This window comes from Balearica regulorum, chromosome 9, assembly GCF_011004875.1.
Source record: "Balearica regulorum gibbericeps isolate bBalReg1 chromosome 9, bBalReg1.pri, whole genome shotgun sequence".
In the NCBI taxonomy this organism is placed as follows: domain Eukaryota; kingdom Metazoa; phylum Chordata; class Aves; order Gruiformes; family Gruidae; genus Balearica; species Balearica regulorum.
In genome coordinates this window covers 282,865-306,435 of record NC_046192.1, presented here as the reverse complement: position 1 = coordinate 306,435, position 23,571 = coordinate 282,865, and the positions used below count along the sequence as shown (strand labels likewise).

General features: G+C 44.8%; 2 protein-coding genes across 4 annotated transcripts; both read left to right on the top strand.

Moving 5' to 3' along the window:
• The first annotated feature begins 241 nt into the window (after positions 1-241).
• On the top strand, positions 242-20,611 carry PASK (PAS domain containing serine/threonine kinase). 3 transcript variants are annotated; one of them, XM_075760619.1, is made up of 16 exons: positions 242-875; positions 1,913-2,148; positions 3,125-3,295; positions 4,644-4,784; positions 5,323-5,457; positions 6,132-6,428; positions 6,777-6,939; positions 8,364-8,538; positions 9,674-10,962; positions 11,629-11,810; positions 13,703-13,870; positions 14,642-14,767; positions 15,402-15,536; positions 17,032-17,231; positions 18,649-18,782; positions 20,172-20,611. In XM_075760619.1, exons 1-16 carry the CDS (start codon positions 659-661, stop codon positions 20,333-20,335), a joined length of 3,933 nt encoding a protein of 1,310 aa, XP_075616734.1. In that variant the 5' UTR covers positions 242-658; the 3' UTR covers positions 20,336-20,611. The 3 variants fall into 3 exon arrangements, 2 of the variants coding, with proteins under 2 accessions (XP_075616734.1, XP_075616735.1); XM_075760620.1 differs by lacking the exon at positions 20,172-20,611 and having other exon boundaries at positions 17,032-17,250; positions 18,649-18,757; XR_012836687.1 differs by lacking the exons at positions 17,032-17,231; positions 18,649-18,782; positions 20,172-20,611 and having other exon boundaries at positions 14,614-14,767; positions 15,402-15,534.
• An 840-nt stretch (positions 20,612-21,451) lies between these two features.
• On the top strand, positions 21,452-22,609 carry MTERF4 (mitochondrial transcription termination factor 4). The gene is made up of 3 exons (XM_075760618.1): positions 21,452-21,833; positions 21,913-22,097; positions 22,200-22,609. Exons 1-3 carry the CDS (start codon positions 21,485-21,487, stop codon positions 22,545-22,547), a joined length of 882 nt encoding a protein of 293 aa, XP_075616733.1. The 5' UTR covers positions 21,452-21,484; the 3' UTR covers positions 22,548-22,609.
• The last annotated feature ends 962 nt before the right edge of the window (positions 22,610-23,571 follow it).

Genomic DNA, 23,571 nt, shown 5'->3' with positions numbered 1-23,571 from the left:
TTGGCTCTCCTCCGTGCCGCTCTCCCCCTGCCTTTGTTTATTGGGCGATGCGGCTGCCGGGTCCCGCCCCCCTACTTCCTCGCGCCCGCCTTGAGGAGCGGTGGCCGTGGCCATGGCCGTATTGGTGGGGCCGTGGCCGGGGCCGGGTGGACCCTCACTGCCGGCGGGCTGGGGCTGGGGCTGGGGCTGCGGCTGCGGCTGCGGCTGCGGCCCCGGCTGGGTGGGCGGTGCGGTGCGGGCGGCCCTCTGGGTGGGAGCGAGGCTGTGCTACGCTTGCTGACTCAAAAACTGGAAATTACTTCCCTAATTACCAAAGCTTTTGCTTTTAAAAGGAGCAGGAACGGGGAGGGAGTGCCGGCTGGGTGCTCGGTAGCCGTTATGGAAATACGGTGGCCTGTCGATCACAGGTATCCTAGGCTGCCTGGGCAGGATAATCGTCAGTAGGGTCACCTTTGTGTTAACAGCACAGGCCGGACATTGACCGGGATGCACAAGAACGAGCGGCAGCCTTGCTCTAACTGACAGGGCTGTGCTTTGGGTTAGGAGGCATCGCCACCCGCCAGTGTCCGAGTGCCTGACTGTAAGGCTGACTGCGTTTCTTGTGTTTCTGTTACAGATGGTGGCTCCCTAGGTGTGGTGTGGCAACCGGAGCGTGATCATGGCAGCCAAGGCTTGTAGCCCCTCTGAAGGCGGCCTTCTGCCTTCGTCAGTACGCTTAGTCCGTGCTCACTTGAATGACTCTGATAAGCTAAGTAGATCCTACCCCTGGGCCAGCAAAAGCAGGAAAGGTCAGCTCTCTGAACTCTGCCGGCTTAGAGCGTCTCTGTCTGGTGAGCACAGCATTTTGGGATTGAGTTCACGTGTCATCAGCGAAGGTGATGTTTCAGATGGTTTCAGATCTTCCTCCTCCCCTGCCCCAAACCTATTGCGATAGCAAATATGTAGCTGCCAGAAAGCGCTGGCTCAATGAGCAGCTGAGCCGTAGGTTACTGCAGGCTGGGTGAGTTTACAGGGGACGCGTTGCTGGATAGATGTTCTGCGCTCGTACTTGTCCTTGAGCAACCTTTACTGGCTGCCCTTGAACCAACCTGCCACCTTCTATTATTATCTAAAACATGAAAAATTTCCAAATGAGGAGAAAGATGTTGTTACACCGGATTTTGTTAGGAGGGGAAGAACTTTGCAGCTTACAATGTGTCCAGATACGGGTCTCCTTGTTTTATCATGGTGAGCATATTTGTACTGTATGCGGTGCGTAAATGCAGAGATGTCCTTGTGATGAGTTGTTCGTAATGCTTCTGCTAAACCTTCAAAGCTGCTTACTGTTTTGGGAGTGGAACAATGGCGTTTGGCTGCTGATGCCACTTCCCAGGGAAATGTTTTTTTTACAGGCAGAACTTTGAAAATTTTAGTAGAATCATTTGGCGTTGTGTAACATAAAACATTGGTGTGGGCACGCCATATTTCAGTGTCACGTCTCATGAACAGTTAATAAACTGACTTCTGACTAATGCATTGTTTAATAAGGGTTTGAACACTTACTGTAATTATATTTAATAATGGTTTCAGTTTTAACTTGAGAGATTTCAAAACCTTTTAAACTCTGCTAACTTAAATGAAAAATAAAAGTTGAGTAGTCTGGTTGAATCTTATTGATGTTGACAATTTTTTTCTAGCCTATGGACTGAGTTTAATTGTTCCAGTGGATTCAAAAAGATATGTTTATTAGAATTGTTTCTGTTTTCTTTAAGTTTTATTGATTTTATTTTCTTGTAATTTCTTTAAAAATCTAGAAGCTTATATTGTGGGATTACTTGACAGTTGCTTGAGCTGACAACTAATTTTTTTATTCATTTCTCGAATATTCCAGTAGACTGTTATAGCTACATAGCCGATCTTTATCTTCTCACAGGGGAGAAATGGAGCTCTTACTGTTTGTCTTCACTGGCAGCTCATAACATTTGTACCAGCAAAACTGGCAACTCGTGGGCTCAGTGGGATTCTGCCTCTCTCTCCACTTCCATTGGAAGTTCTGCTTCTTGCTCCTTTTTGCATGCCCTCGCTGCGGAGGAATCCAGCCAGCACCTTCCAACAGCTGCACGCAATCCAAACAAAGCCATCTTCACTGTGGACGTCAACACAACGGAGGTATTTGCGGTAGTAACTGCTAAACTAAGCAGGCCGTAACTGGTATAAGTTGTGTGACATCAGACAGGCTAAAATGCCTGTTATTTGTACGTATCTGCAGACAATCAGAGCATCATGAAGGCATTTTATAGTCTGCTCAAGCTCAGTACTCTTCTAAAGACTGACAACATGTTTATTTCCATTGCAGGTTGTAGTTAGCAAAATATAGAAGACAATAGTAGAAGCATGGATGTCTTGAGTCTTTTTTTCAAACAGAAAAAGGGAATAAAGAAGAATGCAGCTGTGATGTGGCATGAGGGAGGAAAGGAAAAGCAGAATGTGCTTCAGCCTTCTGTCTATTAAGTGCCAAACCTGGCATGGATTTGTGGAGGCACAAGGTCTCTATCTGACCCAGTAAATATGCCTTTTGCATTGGGAGGGAGAGAATTTCTCTGCTTCTGTCCTGAGAGTAAACATTAATATAGAACTGAGTACGGAAAACTTTAAAGAGCTGTGCCATTTTTAGCTTGAACTGATAGTTCAGTCTTACCCATCTTAAAGGCATTTAATATTGACTTGGTCTGTAGCACAGGCTTAAGCACATCACTGACCGGTGTGATTATTGTATGCCTGCAGGTGTGGATAAAATTGCTTGCAAATACAACTTTGTCATTTTTGCCTCCATGGATGTAATTATTTAAATGACACAAGAGGCTGGAGTGGGTAGGCAGTTAAAAGAAAGCAGGACACCTAAAAGGAAAGCAGTGTCTCAAACCCTCTTAACCAAGAAGTTGTGTGGGCAAGGGATGTGCTAGAATAAGAAGCTTTAGTGAACTGGTTTTGAAGATTTCAGAATTTAAAAGAACCACTCCATTTCCACCAAGAGGAAGGGATATTATAAGACATTAAAGCAACAACCTGAGGAGATGATGACCTATTAACAAAACTTACAGCTTTTATTCTTGTTTTGGGGGGATTTTTTTTTCCACTTTTTTAGATCCTAGTGGCTAATGACAAAGCCTGCAAGCTGCTTGGGTGCAGTAGTCAGGAACTCATTGGTCAAAAGCTGTCCCGCTTGATATCCAAATCCAGTCAAGAGGTATGGGAAGCTGTGGGAGAAGAGTACATAGAAACTGATGAATGTTCATCGGTGTTTTCAGGAACTGTGGTACGTGAAACATTCAAGCAAGTATTCCCCACCATAGACAGTGTTTTTGCAGGCTTTGATTTGGGATTTTTTGGGGGGGCATGGTGGTGGTGACATTTTCAATATAATTTCCTGATATATTTAACTTTGTGGGCATTTGGCAATTATGTGATTTGTAGGACTGTTTTGTTTAAAAGTTTGCAGATGTGGGAATTCAAAGGGCAAAAGATGGTTTGGGAGGCACTCACGAGAGCCTTGCAGCTGCCAACATGTATAGTCATGATGACTTGACCAAATCAGAACTTAAATGACATTAGATTTTAAAAATAAATCAATATATATTGCTTAACATGGAAAAACCTATTATGGAAAAGTTCCCAGTTGTCTAGCCTTTTAAAACATTTTTAAAATCATCTTAAATTGCATTGTGCATATTATAAAGTTACAAGTCAGTCAAATACTGTAAAATGTCTGTGCCAAAACACCCTAGTTGGTGCAAAAGAGTGGAATTGATGTTTTGTCTATATGGGGTTGTTTATAAGAGAACTGCATGAGAAATACCTCAAAACTGTTTTCTTTTGCTGCTGTTGTGAGCTGTCACTAGAAAATATTTGGAAAATGAGCTCATATTCTTCCTGGTGTGTTATTTTTGTACTGAAATTGTCAGTGTCTCAGAGCTTGACCTTCCTGAATCTTCAATTAGATGGGGGGGGGGGGGGGAACCCCTAAGTTTGATTCAGTGAAATCCAGAATGAAAATTAAATGTCTGATAAAGGCACTAATTCTAAGCCACAGCCATTCCAAGTACTTTGTAGGAGTCACTGTGTAATTCATAAACCCATTCTGTCAAGATCATGTAAAAATGATAAGAGGCTTGATATAAATACTGCAGGTTTTAAGATAAATAAACGTTTTCTGATTTGAGAAGAATCTCATCCCATAAGAATTTAAACTGCTATTTTTGCAGCTTAAAGTATGAACTATGATACTAGTGTGGACTGTTCATTAGCACCATGGGACGTCTCTAAAATAAGGCATCTCTGAAAGGCACTTCTCATCGAAGGCAAGGTATTAGACTGGCACATTATTATTCAGAAGGAAATGCTTTTAGCCTTCTGAAGCTGGGAAAGAAGGTACAAAAGCAACAGTGACGTTTTGTGTGTGATCAGTGAATTATTTGCAAACCTTTTTATCTCTATATTAAATCTGTGTTTCTTCCAATTAAAAACTAGTAAGTAGTCAAGAAACAATGTTTTTCTAACAATGGCGGGGAGATATCTTGGCTCAATATCTTATTTTTGTTTGAAATTCTTGCTAAGTAACCACAGTCTTAGTAAGTTATGACTACATCTCTGAATCCTATGTAAAGGTGGATGTTATAGGCCGACTCAAAAAGAAGATCCCTGTCTCGGTCTGGCTGAGGCGAATAAAAAGCGAGGACAACCAGTGTTGTGTGGTTGTGCTGGAACCAGTGGAAAGACTTTCAGCTTCTGTTTCCTTCAGGGTTGACGTGAGTGTTTTCCTAACAACCAAATGAGACCGCGCTGTGTGAGACGTGTGCAAATGTAACTGTTTGTGAACATGAAGTGTGTACGTAGCACTGGCTGAAACTGGGATTGCACGTGCAGGACCTGTGCGTATTTCTCCCGTGAGGCTCACCTCGACATGTTTGACAAGTCACCTTGAAATACACTGTCTGCCCGCTGGGGACATCTTAGACTTGAACAGTGACGGTTTGGCAGGGGTTTGGTTTTTCATGGCAGGGATGCCCTTGTGAAGGGATCAGCCTGCAGAGGAGAAGTTCTGCGAGGAGTGTTGGACTCCCCTGCTTCTCCCTGATGGCAAAGGGCAGGCTTTATGCACGGTAATGTCGGAGAAGTTTTGCATTATGCTGTGCCTGCTTTGACTGAGGTAGTTGTATCCACAAAGAGACTGCAGAATGAAACTTCCTGCCATTTGCTTAGATGTTTGCAGAAACTGTTAAAGGATTGAGTGGACTGTGGCTAAAATGCTAAAATTAAAATAGTCCTGTAAATTTTCTTCCCAAGGGAGAGATTACATCATGTGACCTCCTTTTTGCCCATCTCCATGGATACCCAACATTGGAAGAAGTAGTTGGGCTCCACATAAAGGACCTGATTCCTTCTGTGCAGATCCCTCCTCTAGGCAAAAAAATCCCAAAGGTATAGTATAAGCACCAACCACATTCTTCCATACGCTTCCCATTTGGAACATACATGCACACTCTTTCCGTCCTTATATAGAAAACCTTCCTTATGAAGAAAACCTTTTCAGAGAGAAGCGTAAGTCCTCTGAAAAAGGGTACGCTGCTTATTTATGGAGCTGCTGTCTGAATATTTCCTGACTAGGAACGAGACCAAGCTGCGGCCTCTCGCTGTGGAGAGAGGTGAAAGACACTTTTCACCAATCTTGGCTTTTTAAGAAACCATGCTGTTTCTGTCAGCTCCTTAAAATTCCTTTGAAGTCTTTAGCCTGTTTCAGTCCTGTCTGTCTGAGGAGTGAAGGCCTAAAGAATACCCAGATCTTGCAAATGCCATGAAAATGGGCAGCTAGATAGTTGAAAGGGGCCTTATTAATACCTCATTTGCTGTAGAGCTGCAGCATGGGCTTTCCTGGCCTCCATCATCAGGATATTCATACAGGAGTTCAACACTGCATTCCAAATCCTTAGAAAACCAGACTTGGGTCATTTTGATATTCACAGGATTGGTTTGTTGGGGGTTTTTCCTGCTTCTTTTTCCTGACAATGTTCCTGTGTAATTTTATATGAATACTGAAATAAAACTAAAACATTTGGTTAGTTAGAAGTTTTCTGTTTGTTTTTGCTTTAATTTAGAACCTCAGGATCCAGCGAGCTGTGGGCCAATCCAGAGAGGGTAACATGTTTCCTCTCAGTTTAAAGCTGCAAGTAAGCCTTCTGGAGGAGGACGACCAGGTGGCAGTGCAGAAAGATGGTGTTCTGCAGACAGAAAAAGAAGGCTCTTTCACAGGCTATCATTACGCTGCTACAGTTGTCGTTTTCTCCACCATCAGTGGTCTTATTACTGTCCAGTCAAATGGAACCATCTGTGGCATCAAGGATAGTTTTGCTTTAATGCTCTTTGGCTATGAAAAGAAAGAATTGTTGGGAAAGGTAAGATAGGAGTTTTAATCCCTCCCAAAAGACTGCTATGTCTGGCAGCATGTCCATTGGAATTGTAAAGGTGTCTTTTACACTCATTCCTGTCTGTCACAAAACCTCTGTGTTCCATGCGTTCAGCGAGTGAGTTGTAGGATGATATGCAAATTCTCTTGCTGTAATTGCTAAGTCCTGCAGTGCTGAGGAGCTAGTATGGATTTCGAGTATATGTTCTCCATCAGTCATGTGGATCACTTTTGCCTGGCTCTTCATGAGGATCAGGTCCACAAATGTGGTTGTTTGCATTTGCCCCCAACCTGTGAGAGTCAGCTTAGCTTTATACAGTTTCGTTCTGTGTTTTAGAACATTACGTTCCTGATCCCCGATTTCTATAATGACATGGAGAGAAGCAGCAATTGTTCTTTGCCATTACCTCCTCTTGACGACTCCATGGGCACAGAGAGTGAGCACATCTTTGAAGATGTTACTGCCTGCCATACAGCTGGCTCTGGCTGCTGTAACAAAGGTAAAATGAATAGAGACGAGAGATTTGCCTATGAACGTGGGAACGTGCTTTGTAAAAGCAGTGTACCTCCGTGCAGTTTTTAAATTTCCACTGTAACCTAAGGTAAACGCTATTGTTCACCTATTGTTCTCTTTGTTGCTAAGATGAAACTGAATATCCAAGTTGGAAATTACACTGTTAATAGAGAATGCCTTGTACTTAATGAGCACTTCCCTTTCCCTCCCTCCCCTGTTAGGATCTCTGAGTATTTTAAGATGTGTAAAATACGGTTTTTGTGACAGTATTGCAGCAGAGCTGTAGATACTTAGGACTAATATTTGAAGGGAAAATTCTAATATTCTTCTGAATTGGCTCATGTTGCTGGCTAATTTTTAATGTTATGTTGCTCTGGTGTTTCAGTTAGGAGGCATCACATATTCTGCTGATGCAGTTTGCTGCATTTACAAAGAATTTATCAAAATTTTATTTCTTTGAATACATCAGGAGTAAAGAGAAGCAAGGAAGCCTCATGTCTCCAAATCTGTCTTTCCAGCTAGCTCTGCCCAAAGCAGAGAACACAAGGAAGTGCATGCTTTCATCCATATTGCAAGAGATATTTTATGCTGGTTTTGTCTCCTTCATTTTGTTTTTTTTTTTCTCCTGTTTTCTCTTTCTCTTTTCTTTGCTAAGAAATGCACGTCTGAATTGAAACCAATGCACGCTACTGAAACAAGAGTTAGTAGACAGCATACAATTTCTTAAGCAATACTTTGATGGAGTGATGCCTCTATTCTAGGAGTAATTCAGTTTTTCGGTGAGGAAGCATTGTTGGCACTCAGCCTTTACTAAATGGAAGGATTGTTCTAGATTCAAATCTAATTTGTTCATTTATTAACAATATTGGGTTTGCTTCACTTTACAAACTTGTGGTTTTCTCTTTCGATCTGTTGTCACTGGGGAAGGAAAGTTCTTTCTCTTAAACATGTTTAGACTATGCTTTTTTGTCTTGCAATTTCAGTGAGTTATAAAAATGCAGTCTAAACCTTTTCAATTTAAGTGTATATGTGTTTGGGGCTTTTTTTTTTCCTGCTGCTATTTGTACAATCACCTTATTTCCAGTCTCTGTATGGTAATTGGCCTTTTTTTAGGTCTCTGAACTTCAGTCCAAGTAGTTAACCCAGGAGCTATTTATCTGTCCAAGAGCTTTGATAGGAAGGCAAATTTTAGTAGCCCTGAAATATTTGGATTCCTGCATGTGATGACTTTTCAGGCCAAAGGAGAGTGGAGTGCTCATATTTGGACGACTTCGGCTTAATCAAGTCTTTTATACTTAACTCCTTAGGGACGAGACAGACCAAGGCAGTTCCAAGATTTTTTTAATCACTGCAGTCTCCAAAGCCTAAACATAAAAGGTTAAATTAGGTTTTATTTCTTGTTTGGTACAGACAGCGTCTTCTTGGCTGCATCTTTAGCAAGCCTTCTGTCAAGAGATGAAGAGCTGAAGTTGGAAAGAGGAGACAAAGATGACAAATTAACACATGATGAGACTAAACCAAAGAACGGGATCAGTTTATTTTCTACTCCCTCACCTCCTGAAGTGGCATCCACACCCTCAAACAGGTAAGCATTTCATGGACTGCATGTTCACTTTGAAAAATCAAGAGCCATGGTGGCAATCACCAGCAAAAATTGTTTCTTCACCTCTGTGATGTCTGTGGGAAGGTGCAACAAGAGCCTTCTGCACTTTGCTCTCTTTAGAATCTGAGTGCTATTTGCAAGACAGGTTGAATTCTGCCTACCTTAGGTTGTACAGATCTGAACAAAAACCTACCACTGTAAAGTTATGGGAGTTTCATCTCTAAAAGGGACCAAATGCTTCACCCAGGCTGGGGAAGGTAATTAGGCTCTGTCTTTGCTAGATCAGAAACAGTGGATGTTTATCTCCTTCCATGGTATCCACCAGCTGGTACTGCACTGAAGCCAGGTTACCTGGAATGAATTCTAAATGTTTTTCCTTCTAGTGCTCAGTGTAACTGTCAGGCCATCCATTAAAACAGGGTGCGGTGTTACTAGAGTCCGACCATTTTTATTGTACCTTTCTAGGTCCTTTTCCTTTTTCCAATTCTAACCCTCAGAAAAGATTTACTGCCCTTTTTAATATATAGGCTATACCAGCACAGTTGTTGCTGCTTTCTAAAGAGACTGATAGTCTCATTCTTTCCTTGTGCTCTCCTGGGTTTATGTCTCTGATATCATACTTGGATTGAAAGTACTCTGCTGCATGGATTGTTCTTCTGCTCTGTGTTTTTACTAATAGAAATGTTTGTAAAATACCTTGTGCTATGGGCTTCAATGAACCATGGTTAAATTGGTGGATGGGGACATCCACCTTCTGTTGGACAGACAAGGGATCTCCTGTTCTCAGGACTGGAAGTATACTGCCACGTGTATTGGCTTTTTGTTGTAGTAAATGCTCTGTGGTATATATTTACAAATTAAGCTAGAGAAGGAAGTAATCCATAGGGAAGGAGTGCCATTCGAGTGTACCTGCTCTCTTTGGTCAAGATGGAATTTGTTAGGATTTTGGATGCCTGTGCCAACTTTTTTTGGCAACTAAGTTTTTCTTTTAAACTTAAAAATAAAACAATTGGAGCAATTTTTAAAAAGTGAACATAGTAACAGAAGAGTGGGTAGTACGACAGTTTTCTCATTCTTTTGTCATCACGATATCACTAATAACTTTGAATCCTTGCAGTGAAGACAGCATTGCTACCGATGGGCTGTCAGCCCACCATAGAGAGCCTTACCCTGAAACCTGGCTTGACAGAATCAGAGCAGTGGAACAGTGTCGAACAGTGGAAACTGCAGGTTCAAATAATTCTCAAAAGATGCTCTCTGCGAGGCTCTCTCCCATGCCATCTGATTCAGAACAGTTGGATTTAGGTCAGAGCACGAAGATTCCAGTAAGAAGCACTGCTAGTGCAGTACCCAGTGCATCTGAGACTCAAAGTGCCAGTGAGACTAGTATCTTGCCTAACCAATTCCAGGTTCATCATCAAGACCTCAAGGAAGTAAATTGTCAGCAGATCTGTAGGCACTCCGCTGATGCCTGGGGACAAGCTTCTTCAGTTAATGTTGCCTGGTTGCCTGTTTGTTCTAGGCTAGAAGACAATCTAGATACCGCTTCCTGTGGCCCGATTAAACCCCCTTCTGATGTTACCTGTAACTCACCTGGAACACCAACAGTAGATGAGCCATGGTCTGGGACAACACCGGACTGCAGGCAAGACTTTCAAAGCCCCATTGTTACAGGACGGTTGTCAAAACCAGACTTGATGGGTGATGCAAAACCTTCCAGTCTTGAGCACAATGACATTGAAAACTACCTGTTAAATGATGCTTCATCCTTCTTTGCAAATGGAAAAAATACTATTTGTGGTGTTTGCTCAGGAAATGAATTAGGTTGCAGTGCTTCTGCACCAGGAGTTGCCACAACCTCTGAAGATGTTAAAGAATCAGACACTGAGCTGAAGTCTATTTGCTCTGGTCTTGAGGGACTGGGTCTGAATATCGGTGTCATGGGGAACTCGGACAATTGTTTAGGTATTGCTTCAGCTCTTGTAGGAGCATTCTCCTCTAATGAAGCGGACTTGGCTGTAGGCAATATGCTAACTCAGAAAAACAGTGCTTTTTCAACTGGGCGAGAAAAGCAGCTGTTGAATGGTATTGCCATAGAAGAAGGTTCTGGGTGGCTGGCCTCCCGAAGGCATTTAGAAAACTCAGAAGAATCCTCCAAAGCATTTCTTGAGAAGCCTGAAACTCTTGCAGAGACTGTGGGGGAAAACGTCACCAGAAGCCCACTGAACAGCAAAGGTAGTCCTGAAGAAGACTGTCAGTTGCATGGGCAGCCAAATATGGAGATAAAAGTAACGTCGACCCCAGTGAAACAAGAAGGAAGGCTGAATCCAGCAGCTCCTTTGTCCTTGGAGATTCTGGAAGGCAGCTACACTGGGAATTGCTGTCACAGAGATGGTTCACAACTAAGTAAGTTAAATCTATTTCTCCCCTTCCCAAAACTCTTATCAGGATATTCTGTTTCACCCACACTTTTGCAGAAGGCAGATGGTTCTGGTTAGAAGCTCACAGTGGAGAGGAAGGAAGAAGCTTTAGCATCCAAAAGAAAAAATAAGTCTACTCAGACAGTATTGGAAAAGCAGGTGGTGTAAAATACAAAGTTACTAAGAAATTAATCCAGACTGAGTAGTCAGAAATGTTCTTAAAACACAATTAAAAGATTTGAACCTGTTAACTTATGAACAGAAAAGATAAACTCCGTTGTAAAACTTGTATTTAAATTGTGTAATGGAATGTGTTTCATTCACTCCTTCAGCTGGATTTGGTGGCTTGTTGTAGAAAATCCTGATTTTTATGTGATGTGGAATAACAATGTGAAATTAATAATGACAATTGGACACTGACAAAAGTTCCTGCCGGGGGCTGGGAACCATGGAGGCAGCTGCCAAGTATCTCTAGAATATCTGTGCTGTTGTCAGCCCCTCTGATGATTCCTTACTGAGTAGGTGTGCTCCAAATGAATAATGGAGGAACTCACTTTGATAAGAGCTCATCATTTTGTCCTAAAATGTCTGTGGTCTTGTTCAACACTGAAGTTTTATTCTACCATTTTAACTTCCTCACCTTTTTCTACAGGTATACTGTTTGAAGTGAAACATGTAGAACTGCAGGACGCTGCTATACTTTTCTGCATCTGGGTGGTGAAAGACCTTCTACAGAGCCAGAAGGAAGCTGTAGCAAAGACTCAGCTTTTGCTCTCCAGTCTAGCAAGCTCTGCCCAGTCTATTGCAGATCTTTCTCCATCTAGTCTTGGAGAAGTAAGAAACCCTACTGTTGTATAATATTGAACGTTTCTCTTTGTTTGACTGTTAAGCTGAACTAAAGTCAAAAAGTTTTTCAAATCAAAATAATGTCATCAGATGGTGGGCAGCTATTGCTGTTTCTTTGTTTCCCTATTATGTCAATAGAAATGTTTCTTTGCTGTAAAAAGGACAAATTGCTATTTTGTAACACTTCTGGTAGTGTGTGTTTGGCTTAGTCTGAACAACTAAAGCACGTAATTTTAAATTTGTTCTTAGGCTGGTTTAAGTACATCTGCCATGGAGGTTTGCACCAGTGTGGTGAGATTAATTTTTAAATCAATGTAATCACACTGGTGCAAATGACACAACATTATTAAAAAAGGAAATACTAGGCTCAAAACTTTCATTGACTGACTTGTGTCAGCAAAAGAAAACTGCAGTTTTTAGCTGCCTCCTGAGATGCTGCATGGGGATGGTGTACAGAAAGCGAACACCATGTAGCTGAACAGCAGGTACATGTCAGTGCCATAAAATCCAAACACAGAACTGCTCAGGTCTGCTTTTTTGTGTCTAGTGGGATGTGAAAGTGCCAGTAGTTTGACCAAGGCTGTAGAGGAAAATAGTATCTCTGATCAATTGAAATAGGTAATGGTGATCTTCTAGATCCCTTGAGTAAGTGTATGCATTCCCTAGATCTTTACATAGCTGGATTTTATTATGACCTTAACAGAGAAGTACATATATTTGTTATCTACACATATTTGACATCACACATATAGCATGAGTAGTGGTGACAGTTCCAAACTACAGGAGACTCTAAGGAGCTGCTGTGCATTGAAATGTACTGCCGATTAGACATGTGGCTTCCCTCCCCTGCCTTTAATCAGTGAGCTGGAAGATAGAGTAGATATTTGAGTGAAAAGCTTGGCTATTGGCAAAACTTGCTATTTGGAATATTTTTTATGAGACGTTTGAGAGCTGAGTAATAAGGTGGTTCTTGTTTTCCTTTTAGAAAATCATCTTCCATGCACTTGCACATCTATGTCGAAATATAAGCAGTTCTGACCGTTTCACGTATAACTCCAAATTTCACTTTTCAAAACAAATGCCCCCATGAGATTTGTTGTGTTTCGTCTCAGTATGGAATACTGTATCATAGATTCTGTTCTGTTATCATGTGTTGTAGATGCCATCTTTGGTGGAAAAACTTAATAATTGCTGAGAAAAACAAGCCCAAGCCCTACTCTCAGAGCAAGAAAAACTTCTGTTGTGTTTAATTTCATTTACTGGGGTATTAAAATTTAAGAGGGTATGCCTTGAACTCGTTTCCTCTTCGTGTCTGCTAAGAGACCAATCTACAGAACTAAGATGCTATCTTACCAGAATGTTTGGTAAACACTGGTAATTTAATATCTTTTATATACGATCTCTTTTGAGGTTACTGAGGCAAATAGAAATAGCCAAATTTATAGACAGGGCTTAAAGCAGCACCTTTTTAGTTCTGTCCATCTAGAATACACTTATCTGGAAAAATTACAACCTTGAAAGTAACCTATTTTTTATTCATCAAATAAAATTTTCATTTGGCGACAGACCACAATGAATTCACTTTCCTACTTGCACAGAGAATTTTGTGTGAGCACCTAAGGTGCATATGCTTCTTTTTTCTTTACCTTTCCCTGAATTAAACAGTATTTGTAGCTGCTGAGAGATGACTGTTGACTTAAGTTGCCTCATATGGTGATGGTTACAGTTCTTGCTATCAAAACCAAAGATCACTCCTTTTAGCTATTCTTGCAGTTGTGTCCTTTCTTTTTGGTATTTACTTCATTTTATAAATGTGGTTCTGTGGCTTGCTCTTTTTTTTTTTCTTGCTGTTTGGTTTGTTTTTTTTAATCTGTACTTAGGCCATCAGATCAACTTCACTTTTTGAGAATTCCCGAAGAGCTGAAGAGCTTGAAGGATTAAGGGCATGTGAAGGAGAATATGCAAAAAATTACAACACTCTCAGTCTTATTGGCAAAGGATCTTTCGGCTTTGTCTGGACTGCCAGGGGCAAGAAAGACCACCAGGAGGTTAAATATTTCTTTTAGATCTCATTGCAGTAATTATTTAGGGTGAAAACTGAAAGGTTAGAGTGTTCATATTCTGTCAACACTACGCTATTAAAATCTTCTATTTGGTAGTGTGGGGTTTTCCTTTTAAACAGAAATCTGAAATCACTAACCTCATGAAAACAGGACAGCAAAACACTTGCACTGATGTTTATGAACTGTTACCTGAACCAACAGGCGCAGAATGAGACTGACCATGCAGCTAACTTAACCTGTTGAAAGAAGTATGCACGAAGCTTAACGGAATTACAGGTTTTAGTCTTCCCTTACTGAGAATGACAAAGTTCAAAGTCTTTATTGTGCCCTGACTCAAGAATGTAGAGTAGACATGTTGAGGTTATGGGACCCTTCTCTTTATCAGCAGAAGTATTTTGGGTGTTGAGAGGCAAGCGCTGGTGTTTCTCTGCATGGATGTTAAGTGCTCATTTCCCTTCACCGTACTGCCATGCCAGAAGTCACCACTGCTTGAGCTGATAAGAGAGCTGGCCTGTCAAAGCCTTTGGAATTCAGAGCACCAATAAAAAGAAAATAAGTATCTTCCATTTCTGTGTATCATTTGGCTTCTAGGACTATATTAGTTTAAATATGCTTAAGGATACTATAAGCAATACACATCGGGTTACTTCTGTCCTTCTGGTAACATGATTCGCTAAGCTTTTTCCTGGAAATTAACTTACCAAACACTTAAAGCCATACTTTTGCAGGTGATGCTGAATGGTGTTGTCTGTGTAGGTTGTTGTAAAGTTCATCTGGAAAGAGAGGGTGCTTGAGGACTGCTGGGTAGATGATCCTGATCTGGGGAGAGTTACTCAAGAAATTGCAATCCTGTTGAAGCTGCAGCACCCCAGTATCATTAAGGTACAGTGAACTCAGAGCAAATGCAGTTTGAACAGCATCAGGTGGTTCCTTTGAACGCTTGGCGTCTCGTGTTCCTCTTCAGGGGTGAGGAACTGTCCTGTATTAAACCTCCCTTTTCAAGAAAGAAAGGAACCTACCTATTCTGCTTTGTTTTGGAGGGTATGTTACAGCAGACTAGTGCTTGCTTCGACACTTTTACCCCATACGATTGACATAAACCTAGATCTGAAGGTGTGACTAACAGAAAAAAAGTCTGTATGTTATTTCAAGATGATAGGATGCATATCTTGGGAGTGTGATGTCACATCTGAACAGGTACTACTTCAGTAAATCTGGATACATATCTTGATTCCTATTCTTTGTTGTGGGGTTGTTGGGGGTTTTTTTGGGTGGTTTTTTTGGGGGGGGGGGGGGGCAGGTTCCCCAGAAAGAGAATTCCTATTGGTTTTAATTCTGCTCCCAATTTTAATGATGCTCTCTTTTCAAGAAACATTTGTGCTCAGTGAAATGAGACTTCAAAGACTATAATACACATTGATGAAGTCTCAGAGAGCAGTGTTTGTTTAAAACAAAACAAAAAACAACAGGCAGTTTCAGGATGAAGCACACAATTTTAAAAGTCTGTTATTTATAGGTACTGGATGTATTTGAAAATGAACACTTCTTCCAGCTGGTGATGGAGAAGCATGGATCTGGTCTGGATCTCTTTACATTCATTGATAATCAGCCCAACTTGGATGAGCCATTAGCGAGCTATATATTCAGACAGGTGAGAGCTGGGGATGTACAGTTGCTACATGCAGGTAAGATTTGGTTAATGTCAGAACCAGGACCCTATTTCATTCCAAAGAATTACTGGCTAATCAGCAGGCATGCTGAATCAGTCATGCTCAATACCTGCAGAACTTTTCCTCATTATACTGTAGGGCTTATTTCTAGCTAACTGAAATGCTATCTGCAGAAACCTTTTTAAGGTTTACTTAGAAACCTGTAACAAAAAAGCCTTTACAGGACCTTACTTCATCTGAGGATTTCCTGTAGAGCCATTGCCTCTTGTGGTTGTAGCAGCACACACCCCTGTCACCAGGATGCCCGTTCGTGTAGCAGTCACGTTTCCTCTCTGGGAGGAGGAAAGCGCAGGGAAGTTGCCCCCAGCCTCACTAAAAGTCATGCTTTTGCTTAGATCAATGCTTGGTTTAGATTGGCTGGGGAAAGTAAAGGGCTCTCCTCTTTTTAATGCATGTTTTCTTGGATTTTAATGCAGCATAATGCAAAACAACTCAAGGTAGTTTACTGTGAGCCGGGAGCTTGCCTGGGAGCTTTGTTCATTGAGTAACTGTGAACCACAACACCAGTCCCCAGGTAATTCTCCCTCACCACATTTTGGAGTAAATTCTTTGCTCTAAAGTATGGAAGAATTACTTTGCGCTGGTAACCCACTGCTGTGTCTACACTCCCCTTGCCTGGGAACAGAAGATGGTAGTCACAGTGATGCACCTTCTCTGTCTCTGCTGTGCAGTGTGCATTCACAAATTGCAGTCTAGGCTCCCTGTAGACTTCTGACGGATAAGCCTGTTCCTAAACCAACCCTGAGTTTGCAGGGGTACCTTATTACTTCAGACCTGTACAGTATTTCTCTGCAGTGGGAGCTTTGTATTATTAATAAACTTTTCTTCCTCAGCCATCTGCTTTTCTTGCTCAAATGCATTGTGGTAGGGATCACGATTGTCTCCAAGGTGATATAATTCTGATGCTATTCTTAATTGTGGCACTATAGCATGAATCATGCAGAAAGAAGAATGGAATTTAGGAGTGACTATATTATTTATACCAAACTTCACTCTTAAATGCTTTGTCATCCTGCAGTATCGGAGGCAGACAGTAATAGCCTTCTGGAGAAATCAAAGGACCCTCCAAATGAAGCTGGAATAAAAATAGAGTAACCTGCAGGATTGTAACAGTAAGCGCTGATGCTTCTAACCAAAAAAACCACAAGCACATCGTGACTATAGCGTGCCATCTTCCTGCATGTTTGTGACAGGAAAGCAAGCAAAGGCTTTTTTTACGTCTCTCTCCCAAGAGCATTGTAACACCCGCTGCAGCAACGCTGACAGGCATGCCAGAATTTGCTTCCAGCTACCAAAATTAGGATCCGTATCTTGTTTATATAGTGTCAAAACAAGCCAAATTGTGGCTCTTGCCACGTAGACTATCCAGAAGGACACCTCTGCGTAGTAACACCTAGTTCTTTCTTCCTCTTTCAGCTTGTATCAGCTGTTGGGTATCTCCACTGTAGAAACATCCTTCACAGAGATATCAAGGATGAAAACATTGTCATTGCTGAAGATTTCACAATTAAATTAGTGGACTTTGGTTCAGCTGCCTACCTGGAACCCGGCAAATTGTTTTATACCTTCTGTGGGACAATTGAATACTGCTCACCAGAAGTGCTGTCTGGCAAACCGTATGTCACCCTCTGAAAAGTAATTTTTGTGTCCATCACACCAAAAAAATGTGCATGTGGGGCTGGAATAGAGAAGCCAAGCTGCTTTGCCATTGATACTCTGCTAGAATATCTAACCACAGAAAACCACAGCTGGATTTAGGGCACTGCAGTGACAGAAATTACTTGTAAAGGTTTGAATGCATATAAAGTTGTTTCTGACTAAGTCTGTTGACAGGCTTTCTTATTCTGGTCAGATGTTTTGCGAAGCCTTGTATGAATGTCTGTCCCACTGCAGAGCCGAGTTCAAGAACAAGCCTATGATTTTCATTTCCAGCCTGGTAGAAGAGTCTGGATGACTCTTGTGACTTCAACATGTCCTTTTTTCCTTAATCTTCCGTAACACGTACATCAGCTTGCTAACCTTCTCCTTATACCTGAGTATGAACACACTGATGTGTCTCTACTAAAAGCTGCTCTCTTAGAGAGGTGGCATAAGCAAGTATTGCTGTATAGCATCTGCCCCTTACCATGTCTGTGTTTTGTACTTCTCCCACTCTCATCTCGTCCCTTCCCTTCTTTTCTGCTTGCTTCCCTGTATGAATTTTTGCAGTTTGATCATTGTTCATCTCCCCATTGATTTTTGTGCTCCTCTGGACTCAAGAGCTCTTCCCTTGCAGCTTGTCTTGCTGCTATCTCGGATGTGCAGCCCAAATCTTAGCTGTCTTTTCCCTATTCTCTCCTTCTCTGCGTGCTCTTTGCCTGGAGGCTGGCAGTCTCGTACCCATGCCGTACCGTCACAGGGTGGTAAACATGAATTGTACGTACAAGTACGTTATCTTGCTTTCGTTTCACAGCTGTTTTCATAGGTCCTTCAGACAGCTCCTCTTAACAGGGCAGGGGGGGAAAGCTATGCAAGGAGGAGAGGAAATTCCTGCTGGGAACTAGATGGAAGATAAACCAGCGCTGCCCTGGGAAATCAGCCTGGCACTGTGTGAAGGAACTGTCCCTTTTTTTCAGAATCTAGATAGTTAATTTTTATTTCCAAATAACTTTTGTTTTGAAAGGGATGGGAGGGGGAAAATGGGATTCCAGTGAAGTATCTGATCTGCCATTTAAGTATTTACTTGATAGTTTTGGCTTATGGTGAAGAAGGAGGAGGCTTAAGTTCTCTTGTCACCAGCTTACACATGTGGAAGTCTAGGTGCATGTTATACATACTCATCAAGTGAAACCGGTTGGCCGTTTTTTGGTTGTTTTGCTTTCATGGAGAAGGATAATACAGACTTCTCAAAAACACCTTATTAGAATTCTCACAAACTTTCTATGTCAAAAATTGGCGATAAGAGCTATCACCTGCCTCTTTTTCTTTTTTACTTTCTTTAGCACACAATTACGTATTTGCAATCTGAGTTTATACAAGTTTATCTCTTCATAGGTACCATGGCCCTGAGCTGGAGATGTGGTCACTTGGTGTCACCCTTTACACCCTAGTATTTGGAGAGAATCCCTTCTGTGAGCTGGAAGAGGCCATGGCAGCTCTCCTGAACCCGCCTCGGCCTGTGTCAAAAGGTGAATTTTTCCCATTTGCTTTTCTAAAGGAGCAGATCTCCTGGGAAAGTATGAGCAGTATTTGTTCCCCAGAAATAAAGGGGGAAGACTGGAAAAATGCTTCCAAATGTGCTGTGCAATGATTTTCAAAGCTGCCTGCTGAAGCAGAGGTATCCTTTTCAGGAAAGTTGTGCAGTTCTTTGTGCCTACAACGAATACAGCTATCTGCTGTATGTTTTATTAGTTTCAAATTCCAGGCCTCGTATTTATTATGTGATGACAGCCTATCAGCTTGTTAAGCGTCAGTGAGGTTTATACCTGGGAAAACCGGAACAAGTAATGTCTGATGGGAAGGTTCACTCTAGTAGATAACTTTAAGATGAATAATGGCACTCATGCAACTCTGACACAAGTTTTATCTCACTTCAACTACTGCCAGTGCATGCCATGTCACTTCTGGGATGGATGATTGCCCTGGTTTTCAGCTGGGATAGAGTTAATTTTCACCAGAAGCTGGGAGGGGACACAGCCAGGACAGTTGACCCAAACTAGCCAAAGGCACATTCCATACCATATGATGTCATGCCCTGTATATAAAGGGGGCTGGCGGGGAGGAGGGGCAGCTGCTGGGGACAGGCTGGGCATCGGGCTCAGGCAGTGAGCAAACTCCATTGTGTATCACTGCTTGGTACCTTCTGTACTGTTGTTGTTTCCCTCTCCCTTTGCTGTCCCGGTAAACTGTCCTTACCCCAACCTACCAGTTTTACCTTTTTCTTCTCATCCTGCCGGGGCGGAGGGGTGAGCGAGCAGCGTGTGGTGTTCAGCTGCCGGCTAGGGCTAAGCCACAACAATGATAACGTGTTAATTTATAATTTCTGAATGAACCATGTGGCTTGACCTCACAGGAGAAATACATTGGCCTTGTTTTCTGTTGGAGGTATAGAAAACTAATTGTGTGTCAGGCAAAAGAAATCTTCATCAACAATTTCTCTGGGGTCCTTAGGAGCACTACGGTTGTAAGGCTTCAGGGTGCTGCAGTCGGCTGGTAAATTCTGGAAGCTTTCGCTTCCCCAAGTGCACCTTTAACCACAGCTCACGCATGGGATGACTGCAGGGCAGGACAGGGCTTGGAAACACTGAGCCTGGGTTGCCTCTGTGGCATTTGCTTCTACTTCTGTTCTCCTTGGTGTCGTAACTCTGCGCTCAGTTCTCTGTTTTCAGAGAAAACCTGGAAATCTCGGATCATTCCCTGAGCTGAGCACATGTGACTAAGACTGTGGTAGAAGAGTACTGCACAAGGGATTAACGGGGAGGATTTGTAATAAAAATCTGCATTCTTGGAATATAAACCATACTTTGCATGCCTAAAATACAGCCTGAGCCATTCTTCTTATTGCTGTCGCTCCCCAGGTCTCATGGATCTAATTGCTGGGCTTTTGCACCCTGTTCCAGAGCAGCGCACGACTCTAGCGACGTTAGTAAAGGATTGTTGGCTGAAGCAGCCTGTGAACCTGGGTGATTATTCCTGGGAAGAGGTATACATCTCTGCTGAGACAGGTGAGATGGCGTTTTGAAGGCTTTCTCCTCCCCCTGGGTCTGCCAAGCACACAGGAATGATTTAGAAGAGAAGACTGCGCTGTGGTTAGCAAGATACTTCCCATTCGAAGGACACTTAGTCCAGAAAGTCCCCTGCTCAGTTTGAAGATCTGCCTGTTGGCCGGCAGGACCTGTTGGTTCACCCCTCTCTGTTTATCTTTCTCCCTAGAAAGTAGCAGATTCAGAAACAGTTCTGGTGGGTGCACACACAGAGACAGATGCCCAGCTTATTGGGTGGAGCGTGGGCCGTGCCCGAATGCGAGCGTGTGGATGCCCGCTGGGAAAAAGCAGTGGTGGGGGAGTGCCCGGGCTGTGGTCTGGGGCATCCCCGTCCGTCTCCGCAGCACAACCCCCTCCCCGGGAACCGTAGTTCCCTTACTGCAGGGCATCTATGGTCACTCCAGAACCCACAGCAATTAATTGCAAGCTCTTCTCTCTTGTAGAAAGATCTGATGGCCAGCACCGTGTGGTAGGCAGGCAGCCTTGAGCTGCTCTGCCTGGGCACGATTCCTCTAGAAACGTTCTTCTCACTAACATTTATAATTGTTCTTACACAGGATGTGTTTTAAAGCTGTGAGGCAAAGATTTTGATGTCTTGTTTAAATTGCTCCTAACTCAGAATATATTTTTATGACTGTTTTTATATGTAGTTTCACTCTTTCTGAAAAGTGAATGAATAAACGCTTTTGTTTTGGTTGACTGCCCTCTGCATGTTGTTTGGAGTTTGTGTGCACCACCAGGCCCCAGACACCGGACTGCACGATGTGGGTCATGTGTGTGTCCCATCCCGCCCCCCCCCCCCCTTTTTTTTTGGTCGGAGTCCTCTCTCTATCCAGGAAAACAGTCCTTGGTTTTTGTGAGATAAAGATACCGGAAAGAAAAAACTAGATTCAATAAAGAGAATTCTCGGGCGGAGAGAGGGCAGGGGCAGCCGAACGGTGTCCCCACCGTCCCCCCCCCCGCAGCAGCCGGCCCGGCTCCCACACCCACGCTCCTTCCCGGCCGCCCCAGGGGCTCGGCCCTCCGGCACGGCCCGCACCCTGACCGCTCCAGCCCCGGGTGCCCGCGGCGAGGGAGGAGCTTGGCGGCGGCGGGGCCCCTCTGGCTCCTCCCCGCGGTGCCGGGCCATGGCGGGGCAGCTGCTGCGCGGCTGCGGACGGGCGGTCGCGGCGGGCCGGGCCCCGGTGCCCCGAGCCCTCCCCGCCGCGCCCGGGCTGTGCCCCCGCCGCGGCTGCGGGGAGGCGGCGGCGTTGCGGGCCATGGGCTTCAGCGAGGAGCAGGCCCGGCGGCTCCTGGGGCTGGAGCCCCGGCTCGGCCTGCAGCGCCGGGAGGCGGCGGCGGCACAGCTGCTGCTGCTGGGGCTCAGCGCCGAGGCCGCCCTGGGCCTGCTGGAGCGGATCCCGGCGGTGCTGCGGCTGCCGGCGGAGCGGCTGCAGGAGCGCACGGCGGAGCTGCGGCGCCTGGGGCTCGACGGAGGTAGGGCAGCGGGGCGGCGGGGGGGGGGGAACGGGGCGACGGACGGCACCTCCCGGCCCGCTCAGCCCGGTGCCCACAGGTCAGCTGCAGCGGGCGGTGAGCCGCTGCCCCCAGCTCCTCACCTTGCCCCGGAAGAGGATGGCGGCGGCGGTGCGGCTGCTGCGGGAGCAGTGTCTCTTCACGGCGGAGCAGCTGAGGGAGGTGCTGGGGACCTGCCCCGCCGTGCTGCTGGAGGAACCGCACAGCCTCCACCACCACTTCCAGGTGAGGGGCCGGGGCTGCCCGGCGCGGGGGGCTCCTCTCCTGCCTGGCGGGTACCGCCCCGGGGCCGGCAGCGCAGCCTGAAACGCCCCGTCCCACCCGCAGTACGCGTACTTCAGGATGGGGGTCCAGCAGAAGGAGATGGTGAAGGCCCGTCTTTTCCGCATGCCCTTTGCCGAGCTCAGGAACCGGCACATCTTCCTGGAGCGCCGGGGACTCTACCAGACCCCGCACAAAGGCCAGACCCAAACCAGTAACCCGAAACTAAAGGACATCCTTCAGCTCCCCGAAAAAGACTTCCTGGCCAGCCTGGCCCGCTCCACCCCGGAGGAGTACGAGGTCTTCAAGAAGCTGCTGGCTCGAGAGGAGGAGGAAGAGGAGAAGGAAAAGGAAGATGAAGAGGAGGACAGGGATGCACTATATGCAGAGGACAATGAAGACTTGGACAAGTGAGGGAGGTAAAACAGTGAGGAGGTGAGGCTCCAAGGTGCCCAAGTCCCTGGCCCTGCCACGCTCCTGGGGGTTCTGCCCCCCCCCCCCCCCCCCCAGGCAGGAGCTGTTGCTGGCTGCAGGGCTCCATGCGCGGGCCCTGCTGAGGGCGGCAATAAATCTCATATATCAGGACACGAGAATAACCCCCTTCCCCCCCTCATTGACCAACTACTTTAAAAAATATCCAGTTTCCATAAAGTGTTTTTATTAAAAAACCAAAAACAAACCACAATAACTAATTTATTTCCAAGGCTGGGTTAAAACCTACATACTGTGCTGGCTTTGGGGCAGGAGGCTGCTGTGGCAGCTCACAGTGGGCCACGCTTCCCGTCGCTGTGGGGCCAGGCCCCGTGGCAGCACTGAAATGGGACTGGCCCACGGCAGGGCCGCCTCCACCTTCGCAGCCTGTGTCGGCGCTGGTCTCGTGGGTGACAAGGCAGGGCTAGAAATGCTTTCTGACTACGGCCCCAAAACCTCCCCTTCCCTCACAGACAGCAGCGGCTCTTCTGCCTTTCCCCTTGCCCTGCTCTCCCAGGCGAGGGCTGGCTTTTCTTCATCCTCCTGTGCTCTCCTCGTGGCAGGGGGGCTGGAGCAGGCTCAGGCAGCCTTGGAGGAAAACAAGGCATGTCCGTCTCTGACTCTAATTCTCCTCTGGTAGCAGAGTAGAGCCCGTGTAGGAGGGGAGCATCACACTGGCCGGCTGGTTGTGGCTTTACATCGTCCCTGCCACTCCCAGGCTGCTGCTGGATGCCTCGGCAGCCGTTCCTCCGGGCTGAGCACTCTTATGCTGCTCCCAGGAGGGAGAGGGTGGTGCCAGGAGCGCTGAAACTCCTGGGCCGGTTCTGCTCTGAGAGTGTCTTCCAGGCTGAACAACAAAGCACGCTGCGATGCTTGCAGGAAGGGAGGGCTGTCCCACCAGAATGCCCCCAACGTTGCTGGGGAAATAACACTCTATACCATAACTACGATATATCTCTGGTATGTA